The 27,557-nt window shown below is 42.5% G+C and overlaps 1 protein-coding gene across 3 annotated transcripts in view; it reads left to right on the plus strand.

Moving 5' to 3' along the window:
* The window catches only part of LOC128367021 (intermembrane lipid transfer protein VPS13B-like), a 326,938-nt gene that overhangs the window by 206,038 nt on the left and 93,343 nt on the right, over positions 1–27,557 (plus strand). For all 3 annotated transcript variants that reach the window (XM_053327805.1, XM_053327806.1, XM_053327807.1), the window contains exons 32-34: positions 7,770–7,973; positions 12,906–13,032; positions 14,477–14,620. In XM_053327805.1, the coding sequence (XP_053183780.1) occupies positions 7,770–7,973; positions 12,906–13,032; positions 14,477–14,620 (475 nt within the window). The remainder of the gene's footprint in view (positions 1–7,769; positions 7,974–12,905; positions 13,033–14,476; positions 14,621–27,557) is intronic.

The raw sequence follows: 27,557 nt of genomic DNA on the forward strand, positions 1-27,557 counted from the left end.
GGTTACATGTTTGTTCAGCCTGTCTGCTAAACCTGTAGCATACGTTAACCTAATCAAATATGGCCATCATTTCCCCGACTTTGTTTAGGAAAATTTTCATTCTTTATCTGAACAAGGATAAGGCCTTGATATGCAATCTCGTTGCTTTAAACATTTGTCAGAATTCAATAATTGCTGTAAACAATGTGTAATCAACTTCAAAGTGCTCTGCCAAAGAGCCTAATTTTCACAGATAAAATGAGCATCTTCAAAAATATACACAACAAGGCTGCGTGTATACTAATGTGAACCAGCTTGGCAATACTGAACTGCTTAAAGGTCACCTGTTATGCTTTTCATTATTTTCAGTCACATATATAATGTTACAGCATTAGATGTTCATGTTAAACGTGGCCAAAGTGTCAAATAATGAGTTAAACGCAGTAAGTACTGGCTTCAGACTGCTCTGAACGCTCCGTTTCCAACCGTTTTTTTCTACTGTCAGCCCAAGGTGACATCAGCAATGTTCACTGTTCCACTTCGCTAATTTTAGTGTTAGTAGCAAAATAAGTAGTTTACCTGTTGGAGGTGTGCTGGTCGCTCTACATCAGACATCATTATCACTGCAGCTGTTTCTGTTTGTACTATTCCTCCCTGAATTACAGGCTGAACTAAGGGGCTTCATAAAGGCCCTGTATAAGATGAATAAGGAGCTGTTTTTTGTTTTTGTCTTTTTTTTTTTTTACTGTGAATCATGCAAAACTATTCTAATGGAGTCCCAGAATAAAAATATAAAGCTGGAAATTAGCATAATAGGTCTCCTTTAATCAATATCAAGTGGAAAAAACAGTAGTGGCTCGTGCTGTTGGATCCATAAAGTAGGCTTAATTTTACAGCTCCATAAAACGCCCTCCTTGCCAGAGCATGAATTGAACAATTTCTGTGCAGAAGTAAATCACAAAGAATGCTCAGAAGATCTCGGTTTAAGACTTGTATCGTACAGTGAATGTTTATTGCGTGTGCCTGTGAGTTTATGTGTTAATGAATAGTTACAGTTACAGTTTAGCTGTACTTCACGTCTGGACAGTGTGTAGTTATGTTGACTTAAAAACTACATCATATTTCTGCTCAACAGTTATAAGGTACAAGATTTTTGAATGATAAAAGTAGTATGCTCTGCTAGTCCTTGTATTTTCTGACAGTCTGGAGGGCATATCTAATACAGCATGTGAGGTGCAGCTGTACCGTATTGCTCTCACTGTCTCATCAATTATCGTCTATCTACTTGAAACTGCGTCAGCTGGAATAAATGGTTTTGGTGCCGGGTGATTCTGACTTCTATTCGAAAGAGGTTTGATTCACTTCAGGTTTTGTCAATCAGAGCAGCAAGCACGCCGACCGGCCTCGCCAGAAAGAAGAGAGAGAGACTTTATCTGGAATCTTCCTCCAGCAAAAGGATTATTTTCCTTTAATTAGTGTAAAAGTAGCATTGAGGTATGTGCCTGGTCTACTTTAGCTTGATGAAAATGACTGCATATGAGGGCAAGCCAGATCCTTGGCTACCCCTGCCATGTTCCCTACTGCAGCCAGTTATGAATAATCTATTCCACGCATGTGTTTAGCGATTAATTAAAGATAAGGCCTCTCAAATTAAAATGGCAGTGTGATTACATCATTGCGAAATCGCTTGGTGGGGACACAAATCTGGTTTCAATCTGAGGCCTGAGGAAGTCAACGAGGCATTCCCTTCACACCTCTACATCAGGGACCCGCTGCTGGAACTCTGCCTGACAAGTTTTATAAAAGCAGCATTATGTCCGTTTTTTTGTGAGCAGGGAGGAAGCATATCAAATCTGTTGCTGCTAACAGAGGAAGTGATTTCACAAGCAACGGGCCCACTCAATTTTATGGGAAAAATGGTAGCTTTGTCCTGCAGTGACGCACACAAACACATAAATGACTTCAAGTGCACATCTTGTAGAAGACACACACACACACAAACTTGTCAGCATTTTTTTTACCTGCAGCTACAACTTTAGTTGTTCACAAATGAGGATCCAAGGTGCTTTTTTTCAGTAGATCCATTGCAGATGTATGTACTGTATGAAGGAATCCAGTGAAAAGTCAGTGCCCTTAAAAAGCCAGTGAATTACTGTCCCTGTTACCCAGGAATGTTCCGTGCTTAGAGCTACATGCAACCAGAAGCAGGAGAAGAACACAGTTAAGGCTAAACAGACGAGGCAAAGTGTGTGCGCATGTGTCTGAGAGCGCGAGCGGTAGAGACGAGGACGACATCTGTGCATTTCAATAAACTACCCTCACGGCGCTATTAGGAGGGACAAACTGCAGAGTGCTTCAAACTGAAATGTAAGTTTGGAGTTGCATCAACTTTTTGTTTGACTGATGCACAGCCAAGGATATGTGATATTATACAACTTTAAAAAAAAAGAAAAATGCTTCCTTGTTATAAAGTGTTAATAAATGAGTCAACAGCCACTATGTGATTGTTGCATACTCTATGTTTTTACTATACAATGAATCACGGACGATGAAAGATTAGCAAATTCATTTGCATCATCACTGGCATGTGTGAATTCAGTGAAATACATATCAGCTGAAGCCGAATGAAATATCTGCTCAGTCTTCACATATGGCTTCTTTTTTGCAACATGGGACTCTGATGCAAGAGGCGGATTTTTGAATTAGTGCATGATGAGCCTATAAATTACACTGGGCCAGACTGACAGGCCATCATGGCGTGCACATGTTAGCCCTGATGTGTCTTCAGGGCAACACATCCCCATACCAACTGTGTTTATAACACTATCACTTCTCTGACATGTAAACTGCAAAGGAGATAAATGACTCCTGTGATTAAGATATGTTGAAATCAAAGTGCAACCAGCGACTTTTTGGTATACACCATGTCATTGTAAACAGAGGGCCTTCTTCTTCTGTAGTGCTTTCTTTCAACTCCTTACTGTCATGTACCACTTCCACGAGGGTGGTTTGAGCATGAGCTAAGCCCTGCTTGTATTGTATATAGAGGTAATAGTTTCCCCCTAAGATCTTGTGTAAATATGATATAATTGGTCGAGCATGAGTGTCTTTAAAGTGCAATCAGCCTAATACATAACATGCTTCTGTTGGGAGCAGCAGTAAAGATGAGTAATGCTGTGTTGGGCTGAAATAAAATAGATTTTTGAGTCTTTGTCATGGGAATTTGTCAGTACATCAAGGCCTGAACACAACGCAGGAAAGCTACAATTTGTGTTTATTGAGTATTGAGCCAGCAAGAGGAAAAAAAAAACAACTATCAAATTGGAATTATTGTGTTTGGCTTCAAATACTCACAAAAAAGTACCTTGTTATTGCCAAGTGTGACAAATTTGGAGCATTGTTGCAGCTTTGTTGTCTTGGATATTTTGTTGTTTTTGTGACTGTTGTTTCGACTCCTGTTGAAAATGTTCCAGTCATCAAAAATCATTTTAGCAGCAGCCCTGAGTGACTGGGTCTTATATTCTGCTGACTCGCCATGTTCCACGACTTCATTTTCCCCCCTTTTCACTCCCAGAGCTGCTCAGCATTCTAATTCGGAGCCTTAATTACTATAATTGGTAGATGCAAATTAACAGCAATTGGACTTGACTGGGGTCATAAATCCACAGCTCAGAAGTTGCCGAACTTCTGGCAATTCACAGCGGACCACCGTAGGCAGGGGTGTTTAACTTACTAAGTAATTGCAAGTTTCATGAATCATAATGATTATGAATTCCCCCCTCGGTACACACACTGGCCCAGTGGGACTCCGCTTTAAGCCACTGGGAGTCATAGAAAGCTGATTGAGAAGCCACTGTGCAGCTTAGGCCTCCCCACAGAAATTGCACTGAGGGGCTGCTGGGTGCTAATGGTGTTTGGCTAATAAAATTTGGAGCCACCGAGAAAGAACACCAAAACCTCAATTGAACGCTGTCTTTTTTATGATTTATGGATGAGTGATACTATTTATGCTGATCTCACAAAAACACTTTGCCTCTTGGATATTATGTTAGAAATGGGCAAAATGGCTGAGACTTTGCCACAGAATGAAATGACAGCGTTAGTATTTCACACCGCATGCGTTCTTTCAGTTCAGATATACAATAGTGGGCGACGGCTCAAAACAAGGAACATAGCACATCTGTGCACCAACTTAATTTAGCTTGACTTGGCAGAATTAGGCCTGAGTTCCCAACGAAATTTCTGCTCAGGAACAGAGGGCCTCATCTCTTTTAAACACACACATTCACACACACACCCCTGCCTCTGTTCAACGTGTAAGCAGACATGTATTGCATGTGATTGTCGGGGAAATGGAGTGAAAAACAGGTCTGGGGTTGCGGGTTCAGGTTGCGGGTTTCAATGTGACGAGATCCAGAAGCCGGCAGGGCTTGGTATTACCCTGGTGCTTCCTGCACCGCTGGCCTGGGGGCATGGGATGGAGATTGGGATGGGAATTGAAGGGAGGGGGCTAGATGGAGGTTGAGAAAGGAAGGCGGGAGGCCATTTAAAGCCAAGGGCCACGTTATACCCCTGCCCCACAGGATCACCTCCATAAGAGGCTTTAACACAGCCCACTGCTCCCACTCTCCTACCATCAGGCTCTGAGCCTCAACCAGATCCTTCTGTGGTTTGTTTTACAACCTTGAACCACGGTTAGCCTTAAAAACTTCAGCATGGTAATCAGGCGTTCCCAAGATTCCACTTTCACTCTTTTTCAACAAGCCCTTTCACTTATTTACCCATTGGCTCTTTACAATATGATTCTGTATCCATCTTTAAATGTATTCCACTTTATTTCTCTTATAATTCTTTCTCTCCTGTCGTGCATATACTGTATTCCAAGTCTGGATTTTATTTCAAAGTTGTGTGGAGAAACTTAGTAAATCCTTCACTGGTTACACCTAATGGCTCCATGGCATGCAGCAGCAGCAGCGTCTGTCTTCATGTTCTTATTTACTGTTGTATCAGTATACTGTATATATATGTGCATTAGCTAATGTGTGTGCTAACCAGTGCGCTGTGTATGTGCCCAGAAGGTCCCTCCTCGAATCCTATTACCACTTCAGCACACAATCCCAAATCTGCTACATGTTAAGCACCAGTCCTCCCACACGTCTACCTAATAACACAAATCATGACTGATGCTCTACCCAGCACACGCATAAACTCAAAGAATGCTAAACACAGGAACTTGCAATTAATCCCCTATTTTTAAATTTATCTGCATATCTTCTGTTCAAAGGAATTCGGAACATCATTTTTTTTCTCTCTCTCTCAGTGATAAAACACCAGTGAATCACGCTTTCCAAGTCCTGCATATTAGATACATAACACTGCCATGTCTTCACTTTTTTTTTTGTCTACAGTTTCCCACTGTAGGGTTTGAATTGGATAGAGGGTTTGATTTTGAGCCATAATAATTTTGGACTGGAGCCGTCATATTTCAGCTCTGATGCGAAATCGACCCAGTGGCTTTTCGGACTCAAATTGGGTTTAAATTGTGTCAGAAGAAGGGAGAAATGTTTTTTAAAATAATAACCATGAATGCCATGAAACAGAGCATTCTTACTGCAGAGCTTTTGATCCATTTTTATAAATAGCAGAATTTTGTCGTAAAAAATAATGTTTCTGTGGTCTTTTCCTGCAATTAAAATAAGGCTGGCTCAGGAACAAGGGGCGAAACTAAGTACTTGTGTTTGAGAAGAATTTCTCTCCCTCTCCTGCTCTTTCTCTCCCCCTCCCCTCCCCAACCCCACCCCCCTTCTACATTCCCTCTCTCCTTCGCTTTCCTCATCTGCGAAAGCATGTCATTTATGACTTGTTATTTTCATTTTCCTCCACGTTTTCCACATGGCAGTGGCAGGAAGATGTCTGATAATGGCATGTGAGACCCCGCAGAAGGGCGTGTTCCACCTGCCTCGCTCTGTGTGTTTTCAGTCGGCCAGCGCATAGTGGGCAGCGAGTGCCGTGCTTTCCCAAGGCATTCTCTGATTCCTCTTGGCCAAGCAGTGTGGTCTTCACATGACCAATCAAATATGTCAAACCGCCAGTGTTTTCCCCCCACATGTACAACAAGAAAATCTGGCTTCAATTATTATTGCACCCCAAGGGGAACTTCCAAAATTCCTCCCCTCCTCATTTGTCAGAAATGAAGCTCTCTCGTTTCCTGCGATTGGCTGAAATATGTCTTTTGATATTAAATCACACCGGTTTCCACTGGCTGCATGACCAAGACAAATGTTTATCATATTTATTTATGTCATTGGAGATGACCCCGCTGCTCAGCAATGCAGAGACTTGGCTGCAGACTCCCATGTTATGTTGATTATGAGTAAGAGACTCCTAAATAAGCTAAAGTTAAGAGATAATTTAGAAAGCATATGAGGTAACTGTGGTTTGTTTAATGTGAAAAATACAGTTTTGGGATCGGGGAGGGTGATGGAGGTCCTGTTACAAAAGCCCTAATGAATCTAGACTGACACATCCCACCCAAATCTTACAGCGCTCTTGGTTTTGATTTATATTATACTCTGTTGATAAATGTGGTTCCAAATTTTGATTAAGGATCTGTTTCACTTGTTTGTATGTCAACAAATCCAGCTAAATCCAGTTACACACCTCTGATCTCCCATTGCCATTGTTTTTGTACTTGGTGCTTATTGTCATAACATCACGCTCTGGTAGAGGCCTTCCCAGTGTGGCTAAGGGAAGGAAACGCTATATGAAAATTGCCATTGACGTTGCCGAAACAAATAAAACTACTCATGCTGCCGCTACATCTGTAGCCGTTTTAAGCCTTTATACCGTTTAAGCTCTCATTTGAATTCACCAGCACAAATAAACATATCATAACGAACTGAAAGCCCTGATGTCATATGCAGATGTTGAATTTTGATTATTCCTTTTGCCTCGTGAATTCGTCAGGATCTTGTCTCTCAAAGGCAAAATACATGACATCACTTTTTCTTGGCGCTGACGGGACAGTGTTTGCTCACTTGACTGTAGCAGCTTCAACTACAGAGACAGCGCTGCCCACTCCTTACATATCTCTACATCTCTTTTTACCATATTACAGCCTGTGTATACTGTAGAAGTCCTGTGTTTCTGCAGACAGAAATAGAACGAGAGAAGACGTAAGAGCCTCCAGTCTCCAGACTACTGTGCCATCCAGCCAGGTTTTAAGCAATGTTTACTGCCAAGGATAAGCTGGCATAAATCAGAACTTTATAAAAGGCAAATGATTTCACCTGAGGCCTGTGGGGTTATTTATTTGAGCGGCTGTGCAAGTACTAGAGGCTTTGCCATAAATCACCCTGGAAGAAACGTTTGCTACTAAACCACGGAGTGAGCAGAAGGAAGAAAGAAGTCAATAGTGGTTAGGGCTTGATGCCAGAACCTCTTTACTGGTTCACCTCCATGGAGTCATTGTACTTCATTGTAACAGTAAAGCCTAACCTAATATGACCCCAAAACAATAAATAAAACATGTCAGTGTTTTATACTTTTAGTTTAGTTGGATTTAGACACCTGTCTGTAGAATGTGACTTTTGCCTTTCCTCCTAACATTTATGCTGCATTACTCAACTGAAATCCCATTCAGTTTCCTTAATCTTTCTTTCTGACAGTGTGTGTTGCTGACATGAGCCTGAGCGTAGCATAGCCTGAGCTTTCTGGACTTATTACCCCTGCACTTGATTCGGTACAGTGTCTCAAACTAAACCTCCTTTTTGGATCTTTCCTTCCTTTAGACGTGCGTTGAACCTTGGCATCCTGCGTGACCCAGGCTCAGAGGTGGAGGACCGTCAGTACCAGATTGACCTTCAGTCCATCAACATTGGCACAGCTCAGTGGGAGCAACTCAAGCCAGAGAAGGAGGGAATCAAAGGAGGTATATCAGCGGAGAGCGAGAGGAGCTCCCAGAACCCGGCTCTGGAGTGGAACATGGCCAGCAGGTCAGGAGACATTTCAGTAGTTGCATGTTAAGACTGAGACAAAGATACTAGATGATTCTTTTATGTTGTAAGTGGGTACGGATGTACTGAATGTACCAAATATTAGCACAAAGGTTTTTTCTTAGTCATCATCTGACTCTTCTGCTGTCTGTAATGTCTGATGGAATCACTCATAACAACTCCTGTCACAGCACAAAACAGCTGCAAGCCAAAGAAAGTGAGTGAGAGGTGAAATTGAACATTTAACAAACCAAACACAGCATATATTCTTAAAACATGGCAGATTAAAAAAGGTTCTAAAACAGTATTGGTTAGTGGACTTATATTCATCTCGTTAGTAGAGAAGAGAAGTAACCTGTTAACAGTGAGACCAACAAAGTGCAGTTTTATACTCAAGGATAAAGTTAATGTTATTTTTTCTGTTCCTTCTTATTGTAATCCTAATAGCTGCATGGCTCTTAGGATCGGGATGTCTGTCAGTTGGTCAGTCAGTCCACATGTTATGCAGAAAGAAGTAGCTTTTAGATAGATAGCCATGACATTCTGTACAGACTTCTGTAGTCCCCAGAGGATGAATCATCCTGAGTTTGATGATCCCCTGACATCCAGCACCACCAGCTGGTCAGATCCAGTGAAATATCTCAATATCTACTAAGTGGATTGGCCAATTTGTACAGACATTCATAGTTCCCAGAGGTTGTATTCTAATGACTCCTTTATGATGTGTATAGATATAAAGCCCAGTGCCTTATCCTCATAAAAGAGCCATATTGTTCCATCTGGGTGAATCCTTCATGATAAACAAAGCCAGTTCAATTCATTCCTCTCAGCTCATCAACTTATACAACAATTTTAACTCATCTCATTTAGATTTTCATTTTCAGTTATTTACTTATTTATTTATTTATTCATTTGTTTGTTTGTTTTTGCTGCTAGATTAAATTGTTGCAACTTTAGTCAGGTGCAGCGGGTGTGTGTGTAATTTATCTCATCAGTCTTGATGTGGGCGCAACATGTAGTTATTGAGTTAGCTCCCTATCATGGAGCCTCTCCATGCGCAGTCATAATTACAAACCCTGTCATTTTTTTATAGACTCGGGAGCTAAAACAAGCACGAGTGTAACAGCCTGTTTGGCCCCACATCCTTTTTTTCCACTCATGTTTTGAGAGGGAACAGGCCCAAAAATCACAGAATCACAGGCAAAGAGTCCAGATTTGTTCCCTGTCAACTAAAAATAAGCCTTGTGGAAGAATGCAGTGCAAAATCAACACGGGCCTGATTGAGACTGAGCGCTCTCAGGTCATCGGGGCTTAGAGTGAGACTGGCTGAGATACACGTACACACACACACACACACACCTTTCAACACAAAAATGTATGCAAATGTTTATACATACTCATCATGTACACTTATATTTACTTTACACACATACACACACAGTATGACAGTCTTTGGAGGGACGCCAGGAAAACACTGAAGCTGCTGCTGGTGATAATGATGCTGATGCCTGGGCTATCAGATCTGCTTTAAAGGACTAGTGTGTAGAATTTAGCGACATCTAGCGGTGAGGTTTCAGATTGCAATGAACAGAATACCCGTCTCTCACCCTCCAAGCGAGTATGTAAACCTACGGTGGTTGTGAAACTTTTGAGAAACCCAAAAGGCTTTCTCTAGAGCCAGTGTTTGGTTTGGTCCTCTTGGGCCACTGTAGGAACATGTTGGTGCCACATGGCAGGCTCCATGGAAGGTGACCCTCTCCCTATGTATTATAAGGTGATGAAAACACAACGATTCTTATTTTTCAGGTGATTATACACTAATTAACACATACTTATGAGTATTATATTCCATTTCTGCTGAGTCTGTTCTGCTAGATGCCACTGAATTCTACACACTGGTCCTTTCATTCAGACCCTTTTGTCTCCATTTTTTTCATACATTTGTTTGTACTTACATGAAGACAGTTGTTTGGGGTTCTGACTCTAACAAATCCTGAGTCCCTGGTTTAAATCTGGCCAGGGGCCTTTACATGTCACATGCCACATCAGTTAGAAAATAACTTGTTGTTTTTTATCTTATTGTTCATATTTCATATCAGTCACTTCAGTGATGCTTTCAGCCCACTGACTCAATGTGACCAAGCAAGTGGAGCTTTAGTGTTGACAGTTCAACAAGACAAAGCAGAGGACAGACAGTATGGAATCTGCAACCAATAGACCACCCTCTTTTCATGTTTCCATTGTAGTTTTAACCATCTATCCCAAAATGTCCCAAATTGTCTTGACATTCTCTTGCTGTGGTTTTTTTAACAGCCCTTTTAAGTAGTGGACTTGGACATACGTTAGAATCTTACGCTCTTCTTGGCGATCTTACCACGGAGTCTTGCTAGCACTACGAGAGAGGGGCTACTAGGGCTCAATCCACTCACATTTTTTTCGTCCTTATTCTCAATTTGTCTCTCTGTCAATGAAAACAAGGCTGCTCGGGCCCAGTGCCAAGGTCACTTTGTCTGAAAGGGCAATGAGGTGAGATTTTGGGCTCGCACTTTGGGGCTCAAGAAGAATGCTGAATGCCTTTTGAGCTCAGCTTCCAACATACTATAGCTGTAGGTCTGGATTTCTACTCAGAACGTGGTTATAGGATGACCTAACATGTAGCTTAACGGTTGCTTTTATACTCAAAGGATTGACACACAGTGTTATACAGTAAAGCAGGTCACTTAAGATTGACAGTAACTTGTTCTGAATGTCATAGTAATAAATCATTTAATAATCAGAAGGTCCAGGTTTTTTCTATAACAGGATATATCTCTGTTCTGTTATTTTCTTTCATATCTACGCATTTACATACCCCTAATGATTTAGGTTCACACCAGTAAGCGACTGTGTGTGTGTGTGTGTGTGGTCAAGCTGAGAAGTTCTGTTGAGGATATTAATTTTTCATTCTGGCTTTTAGCTTCCCAACAAACCACTCAAGGTGGTGGTGGTTGCCTCCTTGTTCCCACACTCCTTGCCATGACAAGAACAGCAATGAAGGTTATGTCGGAAAATGGGCTCCGCTGTACTGGTGTGTTACAGTGTATACCCGAGCCTCAGCCACTACCACGACCAAGTCATAACTGAACATGTGATTTAGAATGTTCCAACACACTGAGGAAAGGGGAGTCAAGTTCACAGCTTTACTTGTCTGCTGCAATCACCCGCAGAAATACACCACCTCGGTTGTAACAAGTTTTGACACACACCACTTCCAAAGTTCACACCTTCCCGTCTTTCCCTACATCGATACCCCCCTCTCCCTCTCTCTCTCTAGCTTTGGACTGGAGGCATGTTCGCTCTGCAGTTTTTGGGTTCAATTCCAGTAGTTGCGGATCTCGCAGTGGCCTCAGTTGGCTTCCTGAGGTTTCGCGAGGAAATTCCAGCACCATGGATCCACTGACAGGATCTGTCCTCGTCACACTGTGTAGTTGCCGGCTAGGAAAGACCCTGTGTCAGGGAGTTGTGAACTCCCTCCACCTCCCCTCCTGTCAGCCACCCAATGCAGGCCTCTCTGTCTTTTTGCCCATGCCACTGGATCTCCACTTACTGTTCACACTACTGCACCACTGTATGAAAGAAAAGTCATTCTTTCCATCTTTTGTTGTTTGCACCACACCCATTCAAAAAGCGCAGACACACACGCACACAACCACACTCAGACGCACACACACACAGCTCTCCAGTCGAGTAAGAGGCCCCTGTATTACTGGTAAACGGAGCCTCACGCCTCCTTGCCTTGCTGGTGAATGATAGCACCTGTCCCATGCAACGAGACACTCGTTGTTTCAATCCCTGTCTGAGGGGAGATTAGCCAACACCAATTGGCCTCAAATATCATTTCAGCTCTGAATTAGGCCTCCCTCAAACTCTCAATGCAAAGAAATGTGTCAGAAAATAATCCCTTAAGGGCACCGGTAATGCACATTTGTGTAGCAGAAGTGAATATGATATTGGCTCTGGTCAAGTACTGTACTCTAGGCCACCTAGAAACAGGGACTTTTATAATCCTGGCCAACTATAAATATTGGAAGCTGTACGGCTTGATTGTTTTAATAGCAGCAGATGTGGCAATTAACACCACCTTATAAAGCCCACTTGTATATTTGTTTTACTGCTAACAAATGTTCCCACAAATATGACTTGATTGTGGGAATGAACATTAGTGAAATGGAGAGAGCTGATGTGAGAAGGTCTCAGTTTGATCTTGTGTATACAATTAAAGGGTGTTCCCAATTGAGACTTGTCAAATAATGTCTCACTTCGTCTCTGTAACTATAGTCAAGCTTCCAGCTAAAACGTGTTAGAGCAGAAATTTAAAAAGCTCAGTTATGGAAATATTTCACAGGTCTCGCCTGAAAGAGAAAATCAATTTTGAAGTCTCTTATTTTGATTTCAGCTTTTCATCCTACTGGTTTGAATTTGAAATGCCAGAGCAAGTTTGAGATGTGTGTGTGGCTGTCAGCTAGGGGCATAACAATAGTTCAGTTGTGAACATTTTGTGGTTTTGACTGTGTTGTGTTGACTTGTCTTTCTTAGGCAGATGGGACAGTCATATAAAGATTTTACAACTGGTAACCATAACAAGTTATTAGTAAATAAAAGTTGGGGAAGTTTGTAAGTAAGTGGTCCCTCATGGTTGTTCTTACTATTGTAGTGCAATGCTTGAATCAAGTCAACACCAGGATGATACACTTTTAACTAAAATATGATTCTGAAATGAATACTTTTTAAAATAAATATTTCCATCAAGTTTCTCTAAGTTAAATTATACATAAACCTGCCTGAAAGTGTTTATCTCCAACTGGAGAACCGTGATTGCAATTATTCTGAACATTAACATCCAAGCTATGCAACCTGCCTGAAGAAGTATAATTTTTGTGTGCTTGTGTTCAGTATCAGGAGACACCAGGAGCGCAGGGCCATCCTGACACCAATCCTGACTGACTTCTCTGTCCGAGTGACTGCTGCTCCAGCCATCATCTTCAGCAAGAATCTGTCCCCTGAAAGTGGACAGACAGAGGTCAGTATGGACTCAGCACTGCTTCTTAACAATCCAGTCTTGCATATTTCTCTTAAGTGTTTCAATTTAAATAAAAAAGAGATGAGTTTGTCGATATTGCCATAAATTAAATCAATTAAAAACTTTTTTAAAAATGTATTTATAATAAACTACCACAGTTAAATAGTTTGATAATTGATAATAACTTCTAAAACCTTGTCGAGATTTGCAAAAATTCAAACAGTCAGCCAGAGGTTGCATATTTTCCTTCATTTATTTTGTATAAGTTTGTTCACTACTTACACTGACATTTAGTGACCTTTAACCGTGACCTGTTACAACCATGATTGCAACCATGACTCTCACAATCCGCCGTTCATATGAAAATAGACATTGATTATGTGAGATGTCAGAAGTATTTACGTTTTGCCTCTTAACATACAGTAACTTTCTCATTAGGAATCCCTCAGCCATTGCGCCATGTAATGGAGGCTTTTGACCCACAGAGTTCAAACCTTTCTGCTTATACAGCTGATGTTTTCTGGCACAGCTCTTAGACTTCCTGCCTCTTTGATGCCTTGTCCGTCCACGCTAACGTGTCCCCTGACAATGCGTAACAGCTAATTCATAGTTTGCACTCACACACTTGTGCAGGCGCTCGCACACATGCGCACACACACATACACAATTTGTATAACTCCCTAGGATATGGAGACCCAGAGCCAGTAACAACACAAACAGAACAGGGCTTTACGTACTGTCGAGAAATTACAACACCGTCTATAAAATCTTCATGTTCATTTTCAACAAGCCTCTAACTGCTTATAACAGATTTATGTATGCTTATTATACAAGTGCAACAGCTAACCTTACTCACCATTGCAACATATTCTCTAAATATTATTGTAAACTCATGATATGACGACCTTAGGTGTTAAATAATGTTGCTACTACTTCAGCTACTACCAATAAGAATAAAAACACTTCATATTAACCCTCCACTGAAGTAGGAGCCAATTGTGATGCGAATGCTGTATTGGATTTTTTTTTTTTTAAACAACAGTCATTTAATGTGTTTAACAGCAGGTCTGAACAGAAACTGATTTTACACAGCAGTGGTAAATAGCATTGTGTGTGTGTGTATTAGAGTATTAGAGAGTGATATCCTGTTAGATGTAGCCTCTAGGCTGAGGTTTGAACTGCTGGCTGTGGGTGGGACCCTGGAGAGGATAGAGGGAAGAAGGGGAAAAAGAGGAACAAATGAACTAAAGTGGAGCAAAACAGAGGAGAGATAGAAAGTAAACAGACTGAGAAAGAGTGTAATAGTCAGCGCGAGAGCTCACAAACAATCCCGATGTTGTTTTGAATTTTGAATGATTTTCCGGCTCCTTCCTCTCGCCTCCCTCTTTTCACCCCCACCACCAACCCCCCCTCCCCTCTTGTACTGTCTCCCTAATCCGTCTAGGAGGTAGTGGTGTGTGGCCACTCTCTGGAGGTGAACATGACCAGCAGTCTGGATTTCTACCTCAGCGTCGCCCAGGTGCAGCTCCTTCAACAGCTCTGCAGAGACAACATGGTGGGCATGGATGCTCCTGAGAAAAGCACCGAGGTACATGTTTAGTATCAACAAATATGAGAACAAATGCACACCCATTCACCAACAGATTTATGTACAGTATATACCATCGGGCTCTATTTTGACATGAGATGGTGCCTGTTGAATGAAAGTTGTAACTATGTAAGAATGTAACTATACTGTCCTACAGTATAGTTACATTCACACACTCCCACATCACCTCTAACATCACCTCTCTCTTGTTCATTCCCATACAGCACCACAGCTTGACATGCATCCATTAACTAATCACTCCACATGGCCGTGCCAGTTTCGCTCAAAAATCCATCACCAAGTGTTTTACCGATACCCCCTAACTATCGCCCCTGCCTATTTTGGGTGAATCGAACACATTTAAATATTTACTCACTCAGAGCAAGGCAGTTTCTCTAATGTGGCCTTAGTTTACTGCGCGGTGCTCAGCTGCAGCTTTCAGGGCCCTTCCTATTGTTTACAGGACAGGGAGCTTCCAGGCGCCATTTGCCCTGTCTGACCGCTTAATAAAGCTTTCTAATGGAACACAATATAAAAATATTTACCAGCTGTGGTGAGGATGGGAGTCATAGAAGAGGGAAGGGGACAGGGGAGAGAAAAGGAGAGGAGGGGCAGTGGGATGAAATGAAGTGAGTTAACAGAGTGATTTTACTGTTATCTTCTCTGTGTGTGTGTGTGTGTGTGTGTGTGTGTTTGTGTGTTTGTGTGTGTGTGTGTGTGTGTGTGTGTGTGTGTGTGTGTGCTGACGTGCAGCGACTGCGTCATATGACTCAAATCCAGTAAAGGCTTCGTTAAAGTTACGTAGATGGTTTGTCAGTAAAAACCACATTAGATGGATATAGATAAAGTGATCATGCTCTGTTTCTGCAACCACTACAGATGTTTTCGTCAGTGCTGTAGCAATACAAGCAGTGTTGCATTCACACATCATACAAAAAGCATTACAATGGATTTCTAAAAGTCAATCTTTCTCTCAAATTTGTTTATGCAACATGATTGAGACAAATGAGACTGACAACGGATTTTTTATTTATTAATTTGTTTAATTATTTATACAGTCAGTCTTAAGGAGGTGCCGGCTGTGCATCTGGTCTTGATTTGGGTGATCTCGGAGCCCTCACCCCTGACTTGTAATGATTCATGGATTGATTCTGTTGAGGGGCAGCTAACGGCTATGGAGGGTTCATCCAGGTTCAAGGCACGACGGGAAAGTTAAGCGACTACTCTGGGAGGTCCAGGCATTAGATGGAGACTTTGAAACATGGTTATGGATCAATCCATTTAAGGATGATATTCAAATTGGATTAATCTCAGTCAGGGTTTTTTTTTTACATTTATTTCTCGCAGTAGTGTAAACTGAGCATGACTGCAACTTAACATACATGCATTTCCACACATGCGCACTGAAACCTTCCTCTATGATTTTAGGTTTGTGTGCATTTGTACTGAGCAGGATGAAGGGGTTGTGCTCACGTTGTTTCCCAGTTTATCCACAGGTTGGAACCGTCAACTCGCTGTTCAGGAGTTCACATTTAACTGCTGTGTTATTGCTGCCTCCAGCTGAATTAAGTGGAATTGAAATGACCCACAGGTCCAGAGTGATGTAATGTAACGATCATCCATTCACTATTGAGAATTGAGGAATATATGCTTGGGAAAATACCCCTACTTACATTTAATATCAGCTTTTTTTGGTCACAGTTGTTGCGAGCTCACTGCGTTTTACTTTTTTACTTTTATGATAGCGTATGCATTTCAGGTGCATTATACCATGTTTTTTACTCGTTGGGTTTTATAGTAGTGCCATTATAGAGCGTAACAGTATCATTAACACTGAGGTCAGTCAGTTTGTGTCTTCACCTCTGTGCAGCTGCAGAGCACGGAGGTTACTCTGAATAAATGTGGTCTGGCTTTGACTTTTTGGACACTCTTTTTAAAACTATTTGTACCTCCATCTATCTCAGTGTCGTAAGTCTTTTGGCGACTGCATCTGTCCGGCTGCTTGGCCCAGACCCTGCAGCAGGGAGGTCAGTATGACTAAGACATGCTTGGATCTGGTATGTTCCGGTCCGCAGAGGCCCCATTCTGCAAGCTGCAGAGCCCTCTAGTGGCGGCTTTAACTACAGCATTGTGTGATTCAATACTCAGACCCCAGCTTCTGAGGGCTGCTTCTCCTCACACACAGTCTGCTCTGCCAGCAGCCTGTCTACCCCCCGCTAACACATTAGACACACCACCATCAAATAATATCAGTAGTTTGTACGCTGATGTTGTTTGGAGTACGGATTTGGAAAAGGTAAAGACTTTTGAAATTATTTGAATAGACTAAATGAGTAGAATAAAACAGATGCATGTCCACCCCCTGCTAACAGGTTACAACAATAATCAGGAAGTTCAGATTCATTTCCATTGCCAGTTTCCACAATAGATCACAATCTGGATTCAGAGCAGGTATTGCTTCTTCTTTTTTTTCTTTTTTTAAAAAAAATTCAAACGTAACATCATCTGTGATATTTACAGTATTTGACAGTTTTGTTTGTACTTCCTTTATACAACCTGTTCAAAGGATTCAATTAAAAGCAGGTCCCGGTGTAGCATCTGGTGCAGGGTTGGGGGTGGGGGGGGACTGTTTTTGTTGTTGTGCTTCAATAAAGCATCTTCCTCAGTCAGCACTGTCCCCAGCAAGAGTTTAAATGAAACACTGCTCCTCTCTTCCCTTTTTTTTCTCTCTTTTTTTTCCCCTTTCCTAGACATTTTGAGAACACGCTATTTGCCTTGAACAGATTCTCCACAATCCCGGGCACTGATTTCAAACAGTTCCCATCGCCCCTCACAGCTGTGTTTTATTGTCTGGGTTAATGAATTTGTTTTGTAGGGGCTTTTGGGTTCCCTGGCAGTGGTGAGGCAAAGGCAGGCGCGTGGGCAGTGTGTGCAAGCCTCCAGTGTGATTCCAGTCATCTCTAGTCACCGAGCTGCGCTTTGATAAAATCATATGTCGTCCTAGATTGTTATTTTCCTATTATGTGTTACATCGTGTGTCTTTGTGCAATGTGGCCCACTTGTCCACAGTTTCCATTGTATACCAGTTTCCACTTAAATCGTGATTAAGAAGCAAAGCAAATGCGACTTGATTTCCAAGCAGATTTGTTGCTCTTTAACTCACGGCATTATTAGAATGTTTATCACAGCATTAGCTACGGTTCGTCACAGTTTGACTTCATCTCTTCTTTTTTCTCTTTTTTTTATTTTTTTATTGGGTTGATGTTAATGATGATAAAGTGAGGCTGGGTTGAGATCAGGCAGCTTTCAGCAGCAGGAGATCTCACAGTCAGGGAGCTATGAATAGATGATAGAGCGGCTTCTGGGACTTATCTCACTGGTCTGTCATCGACACTGTCACCCAGCAACACAGAAGTGTATACCGTCTCACCCACACGCACGCATACACACACACACACACATATACCCACACGCACACACACATACATACACATGGTCCCCACATTCTCTGCGTGGTAACTGCCTGCAGCCTTTTATTTGGGAGCCAGTGCTGTAATGCTGCTTTATGACTGAACAGCTGACCTGTGCGTGTGTTTGTGTGCATGTGTGTGTTCGCATTCTGTCTGTGTCAGCTCGGCTATGACGCTATTTGTTCTCTTTAGAAAGATCAGCAGAGAAGTTAACGACTTTGCGTGAAATTGCACGACTCTCTCATCTTCCCAGCAGCTTCTCGTCGCCAGCCTCTCTTTATTTCTCCCTCCGCACACATCATATCATTATCTTATTTGTCACCTGGATACCAACGATTCCTTTATACAGATTTTATAGTGTAACCGCTCATTGCTGGCTTCGCTGTTTGGCTGTCATGCATTCGCCACAATGACAAGCTCAAAATATTGTAGTAGTGTCCATATAAGCTGGTAAAAAGCAAGAATAGAGGATATTTAAAAAGTGCTTCCCTTGTCCCATGTTGCATGTGTCTCTCTACTCTCTCTTTCACTCTCTTTCTCTCTCTCTCTCTCTCTCTCTCACTCTGACACACACACATACAGAGGCAGCCCGGGTCAGCCATGTGCTTGTACCACAGTGTGAGAGGAAAATACCCTCTGGTGCAGGGGAAGTCCCGCTCGGCTTCATCCTCCACCTCATCCTGGGATGATTACACGCATGGGAAACGGGGCTTTAGACTTCCTCCAACACTCATGCACACGCGCACACACACACATACACCGAGCGATGCCAGTGCACACACACTCACACAAACACACGCTAAGGCAGTACCCAGGTTCATGGCAAGGTATCAGGCATCACAGGAACCTCTGAATTACAGTATTTTAGTAAACACACATGTAAAACCTCTCAATCGCCCATTACCTGGCTTATCTCTATTCTCCCTCAATCCCCTCTTTATCTCTCTTTTCTTTTATTTCCTCCCTTTTTTGTATCGCATACCACATCGAAACACCCTCCACTGTCTTTCTTTCTCAATGTCCTTTTGTATTTCAACCTTTATCCAACTCTCCTTTTTTCATCACTTTCCTCTCTTTTCTATACTCTTTGTCTTCTCTCATTCATTGCTTTTTTTTCTTCTTTTTTTTTTCTTCCCCCTGGTGGGACTGGCACAGCTCCTGGTTGGAAAAGCGTCGGTCCTTTCCAGAGCTGGCTGGTTACAGAGGTAGCTGGCCAACAGCGGAGAGGGTTCCTCCTCTAGAGACAGATAGAATTTGACAGTGTGTAGATTATGATATTACCACACTAGTACATGTGTGTAGTCCTAAACGCCTGCACCGAGGACGCACGCGGGCTGCACTCTCACGCAAAGCTGGACTAATACAGCACTTAGACAGCGGGTTAGATTGCCGGCCAAGACGCACTGCTGTGAGAAGTGAATTTACAGTAGGCACGAACACGCCGGTCGGTAGCCGGTCTGGTTTGTCAGTGGGTTTGGACAGCAGTTTTAAGTTATTAGTGTGGAGGAGGCAGTGTTTCAGTGTTTCAGCGAAGCGTGTGTAGTTTGTGCACATCGTCCACACAGCCACACTCAAAGAAAGTCAGATGTATTTGGACAGTGAACTTCTTTTTTTTTCCCTCACTGTTACACTTTCATATATTACAAAAGTGTCTATTGTATAAACTGGAGTAACAGAGCGGTCAAATATTTTGTTGTCTTTTCATAAAAAAGGCCATACTGTCATGTATATCAGTCATTTTTTGGCTTTGCTTGTATATGAATAAAACAATAAAATGTATGACACAAATAAAGAGCTTTCCTCACCTCAATCTTCACTCCAAATGCTGCTAAATGTTACACTGTGGGAGCTTGGAAGCTTGGTGACCTGTCCTGCTCCCTTGTATAACAATTTAGCTCTCGTTCATGTAGGAGTATTAGCCGTACGTCAAAAGCCTATAAGAAGGCTTATCTAAGCCATGGTGTTGTTGACAAGCTTGGCTCAGCAAGCAACCCGGGGCTGGATCCTTGTCTGTGTATGTTTTAAAGTAAACCGTTTCCAAGACCACTCCTCTTTGTGATGAGTGTTTCATATTGTCTCGTAGCTGTTGAGCTCTGCGAAGTAAAGTTTCTCTCTCGACCTCTGATCTTTCCAGGACAGTGAGGTGTCAGAGGAGCTTTTATGTGCTCTGCCGGCCAACAGAAATAGGGGGAGACATGAGATGAGAGTGAAAATCCGAACCACAGAAGAGGAACAGAGCAGACAGTAAGAGAGTGGAAACAGCTTGAGAGAGGATGGCCAAAATGACAGAGAATGCAAGAGGGAACAAGAGTAAGGGAGAAATCCATAGAGATGAGACATGACACAGTGAGAAAAGAGAGTCCAAATCCGGTGTTTGCTTTGATTCCCGACTCTGTCCAAAGTATTCGTCTGTAAATGTGGGAGCTGACGTTCCTTAGAGGTCAGCTCTTAACCAGTCAACCTGGCTATTAACCCTCTCTGAGGGCCAGATCCCTTTCACCCTGACCTCTTCCCATCCTGCTTAGCAGTATTTTCATTCGCCCTGTTGCTGCTGTGAGCAATAATAAATAAGGCTCCCTGCGCAGCCATCTCCTTTTCCATTTTGGCTGCCTTACATCTGTTAAGTTAGCGTCGTTGTCTCAGCTTATCTTAAACATACATATTTTCATAGCCAGTGTTCATCTCGCTGCCCTTCTTTTGTTATGAAACCATATCTTTTTTTTCCTTTTTTTGCTCATGTCTCGCTGACCCTCCTGTGTGAATCAACTGCTAATTGACAGCCAGTCATAACAACTCACCTTCCCTGTTCAGCCCCCGCACCCTGACCAACCTTCTTCTCAAAGCATGACCGTGGCACATTCTTAAATTGGCCCCCTTGGAAACTCAATCTATTTGAGATCAGTAGCAGCTGAATTTGCTCTCCCCTCAATCAGTTTTGGCAAAATTGGCGTGAAAACTCCAGATAAAATCACAAAGGTTGGAATTCCGTTAGAGCGGGGGAAACAAACGGCGCCTTTGAGGAGAGGCAGCGGGGGCCCCCGTCGTGAACCGCGGGATCGGGTGTCGACTCAGGTGAGGAGGAGTCGGGAGTGCCCTCTTTCTCTGCCTGCGAGGGAAACAGGGTCACAGACTCAGGGGACTAGTAAAAGCAGGGCACACCAGGCCAACTAGTACAGACACATATGTACACACGCTATAAGTAGACTTTGTTCAGTGAAAAAATCCAGAATTCTTGTCTGAAGAGGTGAAAAGAGGAAACAGACTTTTTTTCTCTCTACACCTGTATAAGCAAGATTCCACCTAGAATAACAGGTGATGGAGAGTATAGAGTTTTCTCTCTATAACCTGGATAGTGTAGTAAAAGTGTGTGACTGTGCATGTGGGCCTACATGTGTGTAGCATGCATGTGGATGTGTTTGTATTTGATCGTACTAATGTATCTCACTCCCTGTAATTTTTCAAGTCCTGTGGTCGACTGGAGTACTACTGAGTTCCTCTTGGACTGCTCTCATTAAACTAAATATTTACCCTAAAACAAAATTCTCACATCATTCCAAAGACTTGGAAGATTTTCCATGGCTGCAGGCACATTTTCTTTTTTTTTTCTCCACTATCCCTGCTACTATGCGATTCAGGTCACATAGGGGTAAAATATGAAATATGATGAGTCCACACATTTAATCCTCTAGGCACATCAGAACCATCTAAGATTTTATTGAGCGCTAAAACGTTTAGCTGATTAATCAATCGGTCAGTTAACGGAGGTTTAATCTGCAGCTGTTTGGATTATTGATTAATTGTTTAAGTCATTAATCAAATGAAAAATGCCAAGCATGTGTTGGTTGCACCATCTCAAGTCTCAAGTCTGTAAATGTAAACTAAATATCTTTGAGGTTTTCACTGTTGCTTGGATAAAGCATGCAATTTTAGGACTTGTCCTCAGGGCTCTGGAAAATTACAATCAGCATTTTCACTGTTTTCTGACATTTAATTTTTTTTTAAATCAAGAGATTAGGAAAATAGTCATTAGTTGCAGCACTAACTGTATTATAACAGGCTTCTTCAAGTGTATTTTTGAAGAGCCGAACGTCATCCTACAGTATTTACCTCGGCTGCTATATATGAATGTATGTGTGAAATGAGTGATGTCATCGTGCTCAAGGCCTGTGAGTGGCCCTGAAACCTGAGAGAGGCTCAAATGAAGTCTAGACAATGATAGACATGCAGAGATAAGTGCCATGTAAGCACTTGAGACCCGACTCAAAAACATAGCTCAGATGATTTGAATAATCAAGGGGGGGCGGATTGATTTTATACCTCACCTGTTTCAGTTTGTCTGTTTGGAGGTGCTCCAGTGGTTTACATGTGCATGTTAAAGACCAATCAAGCCCATCTCATATATCCCACCACCTGGAACAGTCCTCAACTAAAGTCAGTTTTTCAGATGTGTTCATTTGAGTTGCAGTATTTTAACACCCCAGCACTCTAGCTAATGATGAGTTAGTTTTACACCAGTGTAAAATGATTGATTATTGGTTATACACCAGTGATCATGCTTTTAAACACCTGAAATTGTTTCTTCCCCCTCGATGTCCTGTAGTCATACTAGCTTTTTCTTTTCTTGTACTTAGGGGTCTTCTAGCCTTGTCCTTTTTTGTCCCCCTCATCAAGACCCTCCCCACTAACCCAGATGAGGGGACAGGGGGTCTTGCATCATTCTCCTCTGAGAACCTAACGTACAGCACATCAGAGCCTTTGTCTCACTCAGCCTGGGAGCACATCCAGACAGAAATTAAAGGAAGATTACTTCAATCCTCCTCTTCTAATTTCAGCTCTGTAAATAGACAGTGAGCCAGGATTGTTCGTGCCGCTCTTTGAATTTGTATGCGATCCTATGTGTGTATTTCCGTGCGTTTGTTTGTGCGCTAATGTGCGTGTGTGTGTGTGGGAGGGTGCGCCCAGTTTTTTAAATCCTGGCCGGTGCGTGCTTTGCTAGTGTGTCCTTTAGTAACCATGAGGGTGTGCATGCAGGCTCCCCAGGCTGTGGGTTGATCACAGCAGCATCACTCACAGTCCTCAGCAGACCACCTCGGGGCTGTTTCACCCTCTACCTCACCTTCCACCCCGTCCCTCTCAAAAAACAGCCCCATCTTTCACCTCAGGTCGCCGTTGTTTTCTCTGCCGTTGCTGTTTCCCCCCACAACTTTGTTACTAAAGCAGAGACTACAGACATGGCCGCCAGGCAGTGCAGGCAGGCGTTTCAGAAGAATACTCCATGACCTAATGAAAGGCATCTCCTCCGCTTTTTGAAGTCTCTCAAGTGTCTGCTTTCGCGAACCGCCGAGTCCACTGCTGAAGACAATGCAGTTTGAAGTCTCTTTTGTTGTTTGTTTGTTGAAAACGTAATGCCAAAGCTAATGATGTTAAAGTTGAAAGCTCGGATGAGTGATCTTGAGGGCCAGGCTGTAACCTGATGATTGCTCTGCTGTGTAACTCTGCTGCACTGAGTATATGTTTTCACTGTGTGCGTGTCTCTGCTTTGCGGTGCATTGCCACACTTCGCTTTACCCACTAAATATAAACAGTGCTGAAATAAAAGAAGAATTAGATTGAGTCCATACTTCTTAAAATGTATTTGTTACATTCCAAAGACACAATTAATAGTAAAGTGACACTCAAAAGTTTGCTTATTGTATTTCAAGCTCAGAGAATTTTGATTTCAGTCACATGCAGGACTTCTCACAGTAGCTGCACCCACACACAGACACCGTCACACCCACGACTTTCAGACGACACCGTCACCAGCAAGCCCACCTCACCCAGGGGCTCTTGGCAAGTGTAAACACTGCAGCCCAAATATTAGATTAGAAAACTACCCACACAGACACACACACACACACACACACACACACACACACACAGAAATCTCAAAAACTAAGCAGGGACAGTGACAGCTAATGAGAGCCAGTTGTTCTCTGTTTCATTCCCATGGAAAGAACCGAGTGGGGCAGGAAAAGAGGACAAAGGAAAGAAAGACTGATCATGACTCGGCTGCTCTGAGGGCTGGAATCACAGCAATTAGACAGACCCCAGGGTGCTTCTGTCTCTCGTTCACTTGCACTTTTCCTGCAGTGTGTCTTCCAGTGTAATCACACCTTCTTTTTTTTTCCACATCTGGCCTTCATCTTAATTTAATCAGTCACCAAATGAAATGTTAAGAGACTCGTTTCAGTCGTCCGGGGACGTCGGCGAAGGAGTTAATATAAATGTTTTATATTACATGTGCAAAGGCCATTCATACATTTATCAGCGACACTCATTCTGCCAAGTTCTCCATCTAGCTCCACGATAGCTTTATCATAAATTGTCTATTGTTGCCGTCTTCATTTTGTTTACCATATGGCTGATATCTTGTTTATCATAATTGATGGAAACATTTGGTGATGAAGTCCATTCAGCAGCATCCTGTTCAGGCCAAGAGATTACGCTGGATGAGAAGAGGACGGCTGTGTATCATTTCTGAATACTGACATCATGACGGCGGAGCCACTTTCCTCCTCTGTTTGTTTTCACTAACACATTCGTGGTGTTAATCTAGATATTGTCTTCTGGCATTTTTTCGAACACTTCCTCCACTAAGTAATACAACTACTTTGTATCCTGCTTATACAAACCGCCAGTGTTATTGTAGCGATACAGGCTCATTCCTCCCTGTCCTCACAATAACCCCTTAACCCTAACCATTGGAATTGATTGGTGGATCTGAATCAGGGTTTTAGTTTATATTGGTGGATCTGTTGAGGACGACTGATGCAATAAGTCTCCCGTTGAGCTGCGAGGGTGGTGTCTGTCAGACCTTTTTAAATCATTCTTGATTGCCGAAGATTAGCAGCGGGGGCACGGTGGGTTTGGCGAGCTTCTCCGAGGGTCTGGAGTCGTAGTGGGAAGGCCTCGGTCTTAAAACTCAACGTGTTGAGCGCAGAGCTGCAGCCTGCTGAATGTCAGAGCTCTGGATACGACCGGGGTTTTTTTTATGAAGCGATGGCAATCTGCATTCTATTTGTGGCAAAATATTTGTAAGCAAACGAATGTCGTAGGAGAGAACCGTGTTTTTTTTAAAAGTTCAAACAATTATAAAACGGAGGCTTTGGCCGCCACATCTCCCAGAGCCAGATTTTTGTCGAGCAGCATACTGTAGTTTCCCAGATGGACCACATTAACTGACTCTTTTCACGATTTTTCTTTTCATTTTCCAGCCTTTATCATTTTTGCATCTTTGTTTTCAGGCCAGGGCTTTTCCAAACCATAAAGCAGCTGACAACTGTATTCATGTTTTCTTTTTGTGTTCATCTTTGCTGTAGTTTTTTTTTTTTGAAGTTAGGTGCTTCACAGGCGTTCCTCGATATAGCCCAGCCATGTCACACTCAGTGCTTCTCCTCCAGTTGATCTTTCTGGTTGGAAAGTGTTCCAGCTGACCCAGCGCTTTAGGAATGTCAACACACATAAATATTACTGTCACCTGGATGTTAGCTCTCCCCACTGTATGTCATGTGGCATCAGCGGAGCAAAATATTCTCATATTGTTATTCCTCTAATCCTGTCCAAAAGCACGGACGGAGGGAGAGAGAGACACTGGGGGCCTGGGAAGAGAGAAGGAAAAAAAGTGTAGGATATTGTCTCGCTTTCCTTTTTGAGGAACACGCTGCTAAAACCCTAAAGGAGTAAACCCACCCACAACCATTATAGGGCGGAGGGAGCTTGTTAAAATGGCCCCACTAGGCGCCCTGAGCTTTGGAGTGCGCTGTGTTTAAAGTACAGTTGACAGTCACTCTGAAGCACTCAGCATCCATTTGCGAGCTCCGAGGTCGCGACCTTCCATTGCTTCTTTGTTGTGGTTCAGTTGAAGTGCATAGCAGGTTGCCTTTGTTATTGAAACAAAGTTGAATGTATTAAATGACTGCCTTTGATGCCCCTCTTTTTTTTTTTTTTTTTCGCTTTGTGACCGCTGTTATGGCGTACAAAGAGCGGTGACTTCATATTATAAATGTCTTCCCCCCTCTGTTTTCCACAAGAAAATGAGAGAATGAATTGCGGTCTTCGTGGCATTTGGTTAAGTATTATTGTTATTATTTTTGATTAAGATGAGGTATTGCTGCATTGAGGTTTTTCTTCAATCAAGCACAAAAGCACAGAGGCCTGCTATCAGCTTTATGGTTCTGGTAAACAATAGCAGGGTAGCGCAACAGGGGCCTAACCTGTAAACTCTGATGTAGTCAAGATACAGAAGTTAATTTCCATGCAGGAGTCCTGCGAGCAAGTAGCTCAGCTGAATGGCTCTGTCAGGAAGATTTAAGAATATGACTTCCCATGTTTTTCAATGGGAATTCTGCTGGAGTTGTAGGAGAACATGGGAAAACTGCGATAAACATAAAGCAATTTCTCAGTGAGAAATGATGAAAAGAATCTAAGCTGACCTCACCTGACTACTGAGACTACTGCTCCTGCTTCCTGCTGCTTACATTTAGGCCGCAAAGGTGCTACCAATATTCATTTCCTAAATGAATGGCAGAGGTTCCGTTTTTTTTCCAGCTTTTGCTCCACATCTGTAAAAATAAAACATTCTCTAAAGATGTCAAGTTGCTTTCACTTAAAACTAATGTTCGAGTTTTTCTACCTCTGCTTTGACCTCCAACAATTAGTACTGATGTCACCCACCCAACATTTCCATTCATCAGTAAAGTCTTGCTAGGACTATTGGACCAACAGTCATTTGAGGATTCCCTGCTGTCACAACCAGGTGTGTCAGTCATGTTTTAGTGTAATGTATGTTTTTTCTCATACAGTTTATTCATATGTCTTACACCATGCTATCAGGCCAAACCGGGGCAACCTTAGAAGCCTTTCTTGTATAAAATGACAGGATTCAGACTTCAAACAAAGATATCCGGCTGTTAAATAGGCCTTTTGAAAGGAATAATAATCACCTTTGTTACTTGGACTGAATTTATTATACTCTTTCCTGTCGACTACCACAGTCTTCCCTGCCATCTTAAAACATCCAGATTTTCATGTTCCCTGATCTCTGAACCTGAATTGCAACCTACTTTTGATTCATCTGGAAACAATCAGCCGCATATGTGGTATTCAGATGTAAAAGTTATGTTGTCATATTCGACTAGCCGGCCAACACTGTAAACGGGTGGCATTTGGATGATGTGACATTTGCTTCCGCTTATTAGCCTTATTTCTAGCCAAGCTGTTCTGAGTTACACTGACAGAAATAGGGGTCAGAAGTCGTACAGATGCGCTCTGATATGATTGGCACTTTGGAGACTCATGGTTTCACACTTTGGGGATTATCCTCCATTTTCCAGAATGTTCTGCCTAGAGACTCTGAGGGGATGACCTCATGATTGGCCGATGGGGGTTGGTGGGGGAGGGGGGTTGCGTGCATGTGTATATGTGTG

This window comes from Scomber japonicus, chromosome 10 (genome assembly GCF_027409825.1).
Source record: "Scomber japonicus isolate fScoJap1 chromosome 10, fScoJap1.pri, whole genome shotgun sequence".
Lineage (NCBI taxonomy): Eukaryota > Metazoa > Chordata > Actinopteri > Scombriformes > Scombridae > Scomber > Scomber japonicus.